The sequence below is a fragment of the Pelmatolapia mariae genome, linkage group LG1 (assembly GCF_036321145.2).
Source record: "Pelmatolapia mariae isolate MD_Pm_ZW linkage group LG1, Pm_UMD_F_2, whole genome shotgun sequence".
Classification (NCBI taxonomy): Eukaryota; Metazoa; Chordata; class Actinopteri; order Cichliformes; family Cichlidae; genus Pelmatolapia; species Pelmatolapia mariae.
Window position 1 is genome coordinate 32,208,991 of NC_086227.1, and position 13,032 is coordinate 32,222,022.

Genomic DNA, 13,032 nt, shown 5'->3' on the forward strand with positions numbered 1-13,032 from the left:
TGCCTTTTGTAAACATTTCTCAAAAAAAAGAAATAGATTTTATATTTGATAGCTTTAAATACTGTTAAACTGGGCTAATTACTTGATAAAATTGCTCAAAAACACGCTATAGAATACATTAGGCTTTTAATGGACTGAATAGTTTGATGTTAATGCTCTCACCACTTTAGGCTTTTACATCATTTTATATCCAACATTAGCAGATAAGAAATAGAGGATTGTTTTGAGTCCAGCACTAAAAGCTCTTGACTGTGCACATTCCCAGAGCCATTCATAATGATTGTATTAGTCAGTAACAGCACACAGGGAATTTACAAAAAAAAGAAAAAAGAAAAAAAAAAGCTTCTGTGCTCCACTCCCTGCAGCTTTCAGTGGATCTTTATGTGAAGTCCTAGTGACAAAGCCATTTGACAAATCAGGAAAAAAGTACAACCATTAGTGCCATCAGAAGCAAACCTGTTTCCACTGGCACAAAGCTGTTCTTCTACTTTTTGACATTTGACCATTTAAAAAAAAATACTATTGGCTTCTTTAACCTGATAGCACCCTTGTGCTCTGAAGTAGAAGACTGGCAAGCAGAACAGGACAAGCTTGGGTTAAAATCCACAGCCTGATACCATCTTGAGTTGGAGTTGCATCAAAGCTGCTGAAAGTAAACAGCCTTGAGACATGGCTTAGCAGTAAAAGCAAGACAACACCAACAAGACAAGCCTCTCTCATGTTACTTCCTCAAGAGCCGTGTGTCCATGCAACAGCAGCAATTGTGAGAAAGCTACACCATGTTTCTGAGGCCCTCTCCATTGCCTAAGCTCCTTTGTGGCTGTGGGCCAATGGCTTTGCACCCCGCCAAATCAAAGATGGAACCCCATTTAGCTTGTGCTTTCTTTTAGGATTTGCTCTTGAGAGTACATAGCAGACTCAACAGCCAGGGAAAAAATGGGATGTTGGATGTTGACCTGCATACTATTGAGGCTGCTGAGCTCAGGCTATTGGTCCATTATGACGAATCCTGAGACCATCTTTGTTTTGGCAACATTTGCAAGTCTTAGGCCTCAGAGAAAACAGTAGCCATGGAGAACCTCTGTGTGCTTTTAGGTCTACTGTGTAACTAGCTGCGACTATGCTATAAAATTAGTCCAGCTACATTTACTGTAAATTACACTTAAAAGTCCACATTTACACAAGAAAGCAGAAGTCTTAGAAGTTTATATTTTAAAGCGGCTGGCTACATTTATAATATAAAATAAGAGTAACAAGGACTAATTTTAGTCATGTAGGCATTGCTGCTCTAACATTGGCCATTTTAGTCAGTCTACCCTTTAGTCCAGACTAGATTAGCTCAACAGGATGCGGGACGGAGTACTGTTGAATTTTGTATCCTACATACATCCATAGATTCATGATTCCCAATGGTAACAACAGTTTTACACCAGATTTTCCTTTGTTTTATGACCCATTTCTGATCCCATTTCTATTAGCCGTGACAACCATGTGTATAGTACTCAGTAGCAAATGTTAGTATCCTAACACACTAGTATAGTGTTATAAAATATTCTATTTTATTCTATTCTGTACAGTTGTGTACTGTATTTATTCTTATTTTATTTTATTCTAATTTTTGCTTCATAACTTTTGCACTGTCCACTTCCTGCTGTGACAAAACAAATTTCCCACGTGTGGGACTAATAAAGGTTATCTTATCACTAAACTGAGATGACGTTTTCTATAATTATTTTACATTACCTGCTAAAGATGTGTTGATGCCCCTGATGCCTGACATCTCAAAGCAACTCTGTGCATAAATACAACCTGACAGATCTACTATCTAGTAAAGCATTGTACTCCTAGCATAGTAGTTACCAAATCCTATTAATTTAGTGAGCCCATAATTCAAGTGGTAGAGTGGATTGTCCACTAATTGCAGGGTTGGAGATTTGATCCTTGGTCTCCTTACATGCCCAAGTGCAGGACACTGAGCTTCTAATAGTAGGTATGCATGGCAGCTCCGCTGCTTTTGATTTGTTGTTCGTGTGTCTAAGAGAGAGGGAGAGAGAGAATAGTTGAATGACAAACACATTGTAAAGTCTTTTTGTGGAATATGTATTTAGTAGCAGTTATTTTATTTGGAAAAATGTCAATTTCAATATGAAATCGGTAATTCACATTGTCACTTGATCTGTTAGCCATTATAAAAATGTGGTTGTGGTCAAATGTGTTCTTAAAAAAAAAACTAAACTAAAAATAAACAAGTGCAGTATATGCCAGATGTTTACTTTTAGTCATTGACAGCTTTTCTGCCTGACTTTAGAAATGCTGTTTCACTCTGGTCTTTTTGTGTTTCCGTGTTATCGCTCTCATACACCGTGTCTGCACTGAATATAAATTTTGCCCAAAGGAACATGCTGAATACACAAACTATAGTTCGCCTTTTACTGTCTTTCAACACAGCCATAATGACTGGGAAGCTTGAAAAAATATAATATATATTTGCTGAGCTGTGAAATCACTTGTAACTTTTTCCTTTATTTTGATAGTTAAGCTTGTCATTTTGGTTGGACATGCAAACTTATTTTTATGCGCTGTGACGGAATTATAGTGTTCCTTTACCGTTTGGAGTAATTTAAAGAACAGAGGCTCTGCTTTTGGGTTTGCTTATAACAACCCCATCTGTGATGCCCTAAAGTTTCTTATTTTAGAGACTTTAATGATTACACGGTCCAAAAGTTAAAGATCCCTGTTTAACCTCCTCTGATCGAATGCTAAATAAACGTGTCTCACCGTCGGAGCAGAATCCCTACCATTCTGTGGGCAGGAAACAGTCTTTTTGTGAGAGGTTTGATATCTGTGCAGGGGTTGAAAACTGTTCCTCCAGGTCAGTGTTTACTAAACTAAAGCAAGCTGTGATACCTCTAGCTGAGACTATAGTGGTCTGTGTGGTGTGAAGGCAAGCTAATCACCACACAGCCTAAACAACACTGTCATCAGCTTAGTTCAGATCCCACTTTTTCTCACACCAGCTTCTCTGCACTGTTGTAGGGGTACTACCACTGAGAGGCAAAGGAAGACTGAGATGCTTTCAATGAACTTCCCCTCAATGCTACCTTATGTAGTTAAGGAGTAGCAGTCTTAATAGTGGAAGACAGTGCTGGGCTGGGGGGAGTAATGATTTTAGCTTTAAACTGAATTACCAATCGATTCGGCCCGCAGATCAGAACACAGCTTGCTAGCTGACTGTGTGGACATGCTGTGTTGTGGAGTTGCTTTACAAATTGACTGCTGCACACATAGGAGGAAATATATCTATATATGTCAGCTTGCCTCTGCATGCACAGTGGCCTGCTGTGCATGAATAGGCCTTGTGATCACCAGAGACGCAGCTGCAGAGTGTTTATGCTGAATTGGGTTGTAAATGAGCATGTATTTGGTGAGGAGTACCTCTGGAAGATAACTTTCCCAGAGGCTACAACACAGTCTGACCAGTATTGCAGGGAAGGAAACAGTGCTGCTCTTTTGAATCTCCAGCCTCCTGCACTCAGTGTGAGAGTTAGCTAAACCTGGTTATGGGCAGGGCCTTAAAGGAAATTGCATAAAATAATACATCGAAAATTACAGTGAGCTACTTGGGATCGAAGATTGCGTTTTAACTGTGGTGTTTTCACTGTCTTTTATGGAGACCACTGGAGAACATATTAGCACAAGTGTCATGTTCCAGAGAACACATGCTAGGCTGTGATTACTGAGCTCAAGCTGAACTGTAAAATCGTTTGTCAGCAGTTGATTTGCTTCTGGAAAAGCCCAGGCTCTTGATTGAATTAGTTTGGCGGTTTTCAGTACGGAGCAAGAATGTGTCCAATTTGGTTACCTGCTGACAGACAGCTATGATATTATAACTTTATGATTGTACAGTAAAACCAAGTAGCAGTCTTTTGAAGCTGATTTGAAAATAAAAGAAAACACTCTTTTATGTTTCTCCCTTTTTCTGGTGAAAACTGTCACCTTGGATTTTCCCAGTCATGCTTTATCATTTAATTGCCATTGATAAAGCAATATTTGATGTTTGCACTAAAACATATGCACATTTCATTTGTATGCATGAAGAGAAGGCAGCTGTGCTATCAAAGGCTCTTCAGGCTTGTATTCTGTGGATTCTTCGTTGTCCAGTTCATGTTTACTGATAGGATCTGTGTGGTTACTCCATCATATTGGGAGTGAGAGGGGGTCATGTTGGTGCAATATTGTGTTCACCCTGAGGTTGAAATAATTTTGTTTGCTGTAATAGCTGTAAAACACCTTATTTCCCACTGGACATTCTTTCATACAAATGTTCTTGCAGTGGGATTTAAAAGATAGCTGGAAAAAAATCAAGCAAAATTACACTGGCTTTAGTCAGGAAAAAAAACATGTTTAAATTGTGATTGGTACTACTGTCTCGGATAATGAATAACTGAAACCTTCACTGCGATTTAAAAAAAAAAAAATCTGAAATCTAGTCAGAAGACAAATAAGAAAAGCAATACTTTGCATTTGTAGAAAAATCTAGAAATTCACACATATTCTATTTGCTGCAAGGTTGCTTGGCTTTTCTAAATGCCTGTGATTATTCAGACATTGGAGTCTTTTCACTTCAGGATCAGGGTCCATGTAAGCTCTTAATTCTCTCCTGTTAAACAGTTATTGAAGAAATGTGCTGGTGGTGCAGAAGGCGAAATAAAAACACTGGGAACCCAGCATTTTATGCTGCCGTGTAGCCATGTCTGACTCTTAGCACAGTTCATATTACAGAGCACCTTTAACTGTGAATTCACTCTGTTAGTAAAAGCCTTCTACCCCAAAGCTATTTTAAAGCACCATTTTCTATGGCTTCCTCATGATTCCCCACCGCTGAAAGAAGCAAAGCCCAAGTACATAACTGACTTTTTTGGAACTGGGAAGACTGAGGAGGCTGGTTTCTTGCAAGTAGCAAACCTGTCTGGGCTGTGACTGTAGTGCTAGACATTTACAGCCATTTTGTTGTATTTTAGGAGCCTTTATCTTCCAAAAATCAAGTGATCCCATCCTTCAGATTTCCCAAACTTTTCATTTAGGTCTGCATATGGGCAGGCACACAGTTGTTTGACTCTTCACATGGCAGCCACAGCTCTCCTCTAGCTCGTCACATCATTTTAATTACAGGGCCTTCATTGTCTACACTGACCCATTTTAGCATGGTCCCTTACCGTCAACTGCGCGGTCCCTCCAATCGCACTTAATTTAATCTGGCATTTGACTCAATCGGCACTGCCGCAAACATGGGCCCAAAATGGCCCCTACCCCAGAAATGAATTGGGAATAAAAATAACAATCTCCACTCCCTGCTCTGCTTGTCCGTCGAGGCCTCCGGCCCGACATGGTACAGCTTTTAATGGTGAAGATTGATACTGGTAACTGGGGACATTTCTTGGGATGTTAGGCACAGTTCTCTGAGGAGATTCTGAACTGCTCTTAAAGGGGCCTGGAAACACAGTAAAACATGAGTCAGAGAGACAGAGCCCAGGGAGTTTAACACTGCTAATTGGCACATGGACTTGACTTGATCATGTTTTCTGTAATGAAGCTGAAATGATTTGGATCAATATCTTTGTTTTACAGTTTACAATTCAGGGATGCCTTTGTGTGATATTTGTTTTATTGGTGTGTGTGCACCCACCCACGCACGCACGCACAAACACTCACACTTTTTTCACTTTTTTTTTGTGATGTTTTCTGCGTTACAAAATGGTGTAACATTTCAAGTAATTGAGTTGAAAATGGCTATTAATGAGAGCAGGAAGTTTGCATGGAATCTAGGGCAAATAATTTTTCTTTATTTCAAGGCAACAAAGTAAAAATCAAAAGTTCCTTCTTTTTCACTGTGAATTTTTTCCCCTCTAAATTCTCAGGCAACTATTTGCATTGGAGAGCAACTGGTGCCCCCCCATTTAGGAAAAAAAAAAAATCTTTCATTCAGGCACAGGGCAAGAAGAGGCGGAAGCAGCCCTGCATGAAGCCGTATCTCCCCCACAATCAGAACAATGTTCTAGTGCTTGAATAGAGAAGGATATCTTTGAGACTTCAATTTATTATCTAAAAGAAGAAGGGGAACGGAGTAACACTTCCAAGATAAGCCCAGCATAAGGTTAATTACAAGCTGAGTAGCTGACGTAACCTAGCCATGTCATGTCTCAAAGTTCCACACAGCTGGGAAGCGAAGCAGTGCCAGCAATTGACAGTTATTTTTCCAGCAGAGGCTCATGAGTCTGTGTGTGTGTCTTTATACGTTTGTTCAAATATGTAAACTCAAGTAATTGAGTCGGATATAGTTTAGTAGGACAGCTCCAGGTAAGATGGCACTGGAAGCTTAGGTGGCTCAAACCACCTGCTTCAGCAACTGCTAGTGGAGCTTGTGGCTCCCTGTTCTCATTGGTGCGCAACACTGTTAACATTGCTGCTGACTCTCAACTCTCTCTCCAGGGCATAGACTAATTAATGGATACCATTCGCAGTTGATTAGCAGCAGTTCTTTCGGTAATTACATTCGCATACTAACCACTCAGAAGAAAAAGAGTATAGAAAAAAAACACAAAGGGCTAGAAAATATATTAATGCACTTCTCAGTTTGCTCTGATCTTAATTTGTTTCCACTATTGTTTGGCTTCTGCTCTGATAAGAAGCATTTTTCTCTCTGCCTGGCTCTCTTTCTGTTCCCTCTTCCCCTCTCCCCCCCGTCTATTAGTTTTTTCACTCATGATGTTTTAAGAGAGTGACTTTGTAATAAACATACAAAAGAGATGACTTCAGAGCTTTGTTAAAAACAGGTAAAACGCTCTCATGAAGACGCAAACGTGCTGCGTTTCTTTCTCCTCTGAGCTGTGTAGGCTGGGGTTTGCTCTCCTCACTCACAGAGAGGTGCATTGTGCTCGTGGGCCCAGCTGCTAGCCCATAATTCTTCATTCTATGTCCCATTGTTCCTACCTGTCAGCATGGTTGTGTCTATGAAGAAAGGAAGTGGCTGCCATTTTGCCAACAGGCTATGTGTGGGTTGGTAGGGGCGGGGGGATGTTGTAAAAACATGTTATTTCTTTCCAAAGTACAGGGTTTTGATAGCTTATCAGCTCCCTTAATCACTAATGTGTCTTTACAGTATGGCTCTAACTCACCACTAAAGACTGTATCTATTAATATGTAAATGCTAAAGTAGAATACATATTTTTGTAACAGATCAGGGGGAAATTAGTTTCTTCATGAACATGGACTTAGTCAAATGTTCCCATTGACCTAAAATGTACACCAGCCATAATAAAAACACCCTCTACCTCCTTATTTCCCCCCAGTATCACTCCTCTCCCATAGGTTATTTTAAGTTAATAACCTGCCACTGCATCTTGATACTTGGCTTTGTGATGCAAACATATCCTTAATTGCTATCCCATAAGAGCTGAATAGCTGGACCAGATTCTCATTACCCTGGTTTGAATTGGCCAGGGCCTCTCAAATGCCTCTCATCATGTCACAATAATGGCAGAGTGGCAGAATGTGCTTATGCATGTAGAGACAGGGGTTAACCCAGTGTGCAAATATTCAGAGCCATGTGTGACAATCTGTTTGAGTGACAGGTGTTGGTTATGAGAGGGAAGTGAGTTGATTTACACTGGATGTTATCTGGACACCACTCGGCTGATTGTGTTTTTTTTTTTTTTTTCTCTCTTTGTTTTCATTTCTAGTTCCAGAATAATAACAACTACATGAACATGGCTGAGGCGAATGGTGCCCTGCTCGCTGCTGGGGATGTAAGTATACTCTGTTTTCCATGAATGTAAACAAATTTGGGTGTGAAAATGAGTCTTTGTTTGTCTTTTTTTTTTAACATGACTAAATAAAATGATAATTTACACCTTTTTATACGTGTTATGGAATAAAGCAGTCTCTGCTTTTGGCTTTTGAATAATTTTTTGAAAATAATGGGATATGGTAGAAGTGCCATGAATAACTGTCAGAATAAGCTTCACATCTGATAGGAAATATTCCTGGAAATGAATGACTATTTTGCCATCTCAATCAGGAAATAAATTTTTACCATCCAAAATGTTCCTCCTCTCCTTAAAACCTCTTCAGGCTTGGTTGTAACTTGTGAGAGCGGACGCTAATGTGATGTGACTGCTTCAACTATGCTCTGTAAGATGAAGTGATATCTCAGAAAGCTGAGGATAAAAACACCTGTTTTCCTTCTCTTTTCAAAGATGTAATAAAGAAGCATAAACAAACTCCATAGCTGTGTCACTCTTTGAGCTGTGCTATCTCCTGGCACTTACAAAAAGTGAAATGTCACCAGCAATCTTTGGCTGAGGAGCTGCTGGAATAACTGTGTACTATACTGTCGCATTGAAAAGAATAAGGGAGCAGTTGTTCTTCTGGAGGTATATAGCGGACTCTGTGAGCCATAGCAGTCCTAACAGTGTGCTAAATTTATCCATTTTATTCCCCCTCCACCCACTCGGCTGCCCTGTCATTAGAGACAAGTGCACCAAAAATACCCATCATCCTCTGTGGTTCAAACTGTCTAATCTCATCCAGTTTAGCAGGGGAGATTGATCTGGCTTCAAAACCCAAAGCAAAGCATCATTACATAGTAGCTCCAAAATACTGAAATAGATGTCATTGTTAACCGTATTGTTTTCATTCATGTCAGTTGGGCAGCAGGGATGCAACTGTGACATTCAAACTCGGGCAGCTACACAGAAGTGTCTGGAGCGCATGACCTCATGTTCATAAAGTGGCTGCTTCACAAAGCCGCAGAGTATTATGGAAGAAGTCTAATTTTCCCCCACATTTACGCTGAGTGGGCGCATCCTCTGTATCCACGGGCTGCTGAGGCCCACTGCAGCAGGGACCATGCCGACACAGGCTGCTTGGAGAGCGTTCAGCCCCCAGCTGTGAGGGCCCACTGTGGCAGTAAGTGAAAGCGGGGGGAATGGGCTGGGGGTGCACTCCTTAATAAAAACAGCCCAGCTCATTTGCATTTTATCAAAAGGAACAACTGTTTCCAGTGTTAGGGCACAGATGGTATTGTGCTTTAAAGGAAAGAAAGAGAGCAAGAAGAAGCCTTAAGCATAGGGTTTTCTTGTCAAGATTTGGAGTGTCCAAAGTATTGTTTGTTGCAATCTGAGCTAAAGTGAGATTAAAGTGATTTCCACTTTGAGTTGTGAGGTTTCACACCATATGTACAATAGCACTGTTTAAATGTACCGATTGTGCCTGGTTTGTGTTGTGGCTACAGGAGAAGAAAGGAAGTCTCCTTTATGAAGGCTCCATGATAAACACGGCAAAGTTAAATTTATGCCCCCACGTTTGGTTAGTTATTGTTTTCAAATCGAGCCATAGGGATACTTTGCCTACTCTTTCATGTGTAAGAATAAGCATGGGTTATTCCTTTCTTCAAAGTTACTATATATACAGATGTTTTGCTTTACCACAAATGACTTAAAGCAAAAAATGCAAACCTGTTTACATCCAGCTACTCTTTATTTACACAGTGGATACTGTATATTTAAAACTGCGCACAGTGTGTGAGATTGCTTCTGCTTCAGAGCGACAGACTTGCATTGCTGTTTGGATGGCTGTTGTATCATTTACCTTATGCACTTAGAGAATGAGATAAGATGACCTTGGTGTGCCTGGTAAAGCATACATCCTAGGAGAGAAAGGTTGACTGCTTTCCTAAGTGAAAAGGATACTGTACACTGAGATTGTGTTCCACTCAGATGTATCACTTTACTTTCCCAATCAAATTAGCATCATGTAATGAACTATAAATATGTAGAAATGGACTACAAATGATCCAAATTTGAAATAGTGCCGATTAGGGGTGCCATGGTTGATGTTGTCATTTGAGTAGCTGCACTCTGCCTGTCTAGATATTTGAAACTGGATCCTCACTCCAGCCTCTATTGATTCTGAGGCCTATTATATGCAGTAATTGCATGCTGCTGCCTTTAACAACTCTTGGTTATTGCATCTGTGAATTGCATTACTACATTTATTGAACGACTGGAAATATTGCCTGAAAAGCTTTTTCTTCCTCTTGTTCTGATATTGAAAGAGCTCCAAGGCACTGCAGGGATAATCCACTGGAAGGGAAAATTCAGTGATTCCCATCCCAGTCACATCCCTTTATATTTCTGTAGTTCATACATTCCCTATAAACCAATGTTATACTGTTTATGACAACATTTTGTGTTTGCACTAAAGTCTTGTGCTTTCATTCTTTTCCACTGCATGCTAGCAACAGGACTCTTGGGGATAACTTGTCCTTGAGCACCATAATAAGGTTGACATTTTTGGCTTTCAGTGACATCTTGAAAATGAAAAGGAAAGCATGGGCTGCCAAGAGATTTGGTACATATATTTATTATGAAACTAAGGGGGCTGATGCTGAAACATTCAGTTCCACATATTTCAGAAAAGATATTCAAGCAGGTTCTGCCTAAACTATGGAATATCTTATATCTAGACAAAGTAATTTAGACAAAAATAAACTAACTATAAAAAACACACGTGAAGAGAATCAAGTCATAGTTCCTAGATATGCACAACTTTCTAGTATCATTCTACTTTTTGCTCTGCTCAGAGCTCCTCTTGCAGCAACATAAGCTAAACAAGTGCAACGAAATGAAACATAATTCAAGTTAACAAACTGAAGTTACATTTGTCATTTCTCTTAACTTTTTAAACTTTATCTATGACACAAGTTTATCTATGGCACCATTTTTACTTGTGTTTTTACTATGACACAAGTAAAAATGGGAAAAGGGATATTTAAATTATTTGCATTGTCAGTGCAAGCATTTAGGATGCTGTTCAACAAGACTTTGAGTTAAGCTTTACATTTTTGTAAATTTTCCTGTGACAGATGAAGTGATTGATTGATTATTGCTTTTATCTAAAATCACATAGATCCTACACTGAAAATTGACCCAGCACAATATAACAACTGTTGAGAATTTCTCTTGGTACAATTTGGGATGATCCACCTCCAATGGGTTCTAAGAACTGGGGGATTTCCCACACACCTGCTTAGGATGCTCATGCTGGGTACATCAGGCCTCTCTGTTACAAGCCCTTGTCTGTCCTCAGACCACTGAACCATGTGTCTGCCAATGGAAACACACACACACACACACACACAATCCTTCTCTCTTTCTGTCTGTTGTGTTCTGCTTTGCCCACCCCTTAACATGTACATGCCTGCACTTCCCAAGCCAGCATCTGGCTTGGCACTTGGCTCTGCTGAGCCTTTCAGAACAATTTAAATGGATAATCAGGCTGGTGATGCGAAGAAAGTGGATTGTGCATCTCTTAATCTCCGATCAGAGCCCCCTAAGCTGCTCCTGGTGAAGAATTAAACTGGCTTTATGTGAAATGACACCAGACAGTGTGCAACACTGTAACACTCTGTGGGATCCAGTAAAATCTGGCACCTCTTCCCTAGGGAGAGGGCCTTTTCTACACAGACAGCTGACATCTTCCATAACCTCCCCCCTATATGAGGCAAAAACTCCATGTCTCCATTATCAGTGCCCCTGGTGTTGATGTTAATTTGTATCATCATTAACAGAGTGAGGCAAAGCATACAGGCGCAGACTGTGATACTGATCTTGCTCCATCTTCCCACATCCACTGTGATTTTTGCTTTCGCTATCCTCCACTTCAATGCTGTTTAGCAGATACTAAACACCAGCATTCCTCTCCACCAAGTACATGTCTGTGTTTCACTTAAAGGTCACAGTCATGCTTGTACTGCTCCCTTACAAAAGTGTAGCTGACCTCAGCCAACCTTCCTCTTTGACATTTGTCTCAAATCTCTAGGTTGGCTTTGTAATTCAGGCCACAATGCACCAGAATATAGGAGCCAGTGCCCTATATAGTTCTGCCCTGATTTACCTTACACAGTGTAACACCACAGGAAACCTACTTAGATCAGCAAATAGTATTCATAGTCGAGTAGAGCAAAAAAAATGCAAGTGATGTCCCCCCCCCCCCCCCCCCCCCCCTCAAAAACATCCCCGCAGGGGCTTACGTGGATGAATGTGGCCATAGAATCACAGCCTAAGCAGTGTATCTGGCTGTAGTGGACAAGGCAAGACCGAGACAGGATGAAACTCTCCTGTTAGAGAGATTATGATAGAGTGCCAATGTCTTCAGATTGTTACATGATATGATCCAGGTGAGACTGGGGCGATAGATCTGAAGGCTGGTATGGGGATTGACCCTGCTCCACGGGGGAAGTTGAAAAAGTTGAATGACGGCTGTGATGATAGACGATCTCTGATCTTTTCCATGTGCTACTGGAACATTTTGTCCATTACTCATGACAGTTTTGTTTTATTAACCTTATAAACGTACACTGGGTTTTCATTCACATGCTGCTGAACAGGCATTATTGTGAACTAACTTTCAGTGGTTTTTGAGTGGACTGGAGCATAATATGACAGCAGTGGACTGTTAGTAAATGTTCCTAAGGTGCTTGTGATTTATTTCACACTTTGAGAGCCAGAGGCCTGGACTGTGATGAATATGACCTTAGCTCCTTCCGAAAGGAGAACTGATTCTCTAGCTATGAAACAAGCACTGAAAAGCGAAGCAGTGGTAGGGAGCAGGAAGAGAGAAAGAAAAGGGGAGAATAAAAACTCTATTAGCTTCTCCCGCCACTGGAATTCATCAGTGCTTGTCAAGACAGCTGCCCTGAGTAGGCAATGAATTAGTTTCAAGTGTCTGTGTGCTAAAGCAAGCAAGGGGAACATTAATACTCCCTAATCAAGGTCTGTGTTGGCATATTCCCTCCCTTGTCTCTATTCTGTTATTCTATCCCCTACCTACCAGAGGCAGAGCAGAGGAAGACAGGGTTGTTAATATCAGGTTTATAGGTGTTTTAGATAACACATCTTCACCTCTGCTGAGGTTAAGGTCCCGATTCCTGTTTTTACACCATGCCAGAACTACAGGGTGTTGAATGATGCT

At 40.5% G+C, this 13,032-nt stretch overlaps 1 protein-coding gene across 1 annotated transcript in view; it reads left to right on the top strand.

Moving 5' to 3' along the window:
* tox3 (TOX high mobility group box family member 3) overlaps positions 1-13,032 on the top strand; it is a 37,670-nt gene that overhangs the window by 13,487 nt on the left and 11,151 nt on the right. The window contains exon 2 of the mRNA XM_063479039.1: positions 7,740-7,805. Coding sequence (XP_063335109.1) covers positions 7,740-7,805 — 66 coding nt within the window. The remainder of the gene's footprint in view (positions 1-7,739; positions 7,806-13,032) is intronic.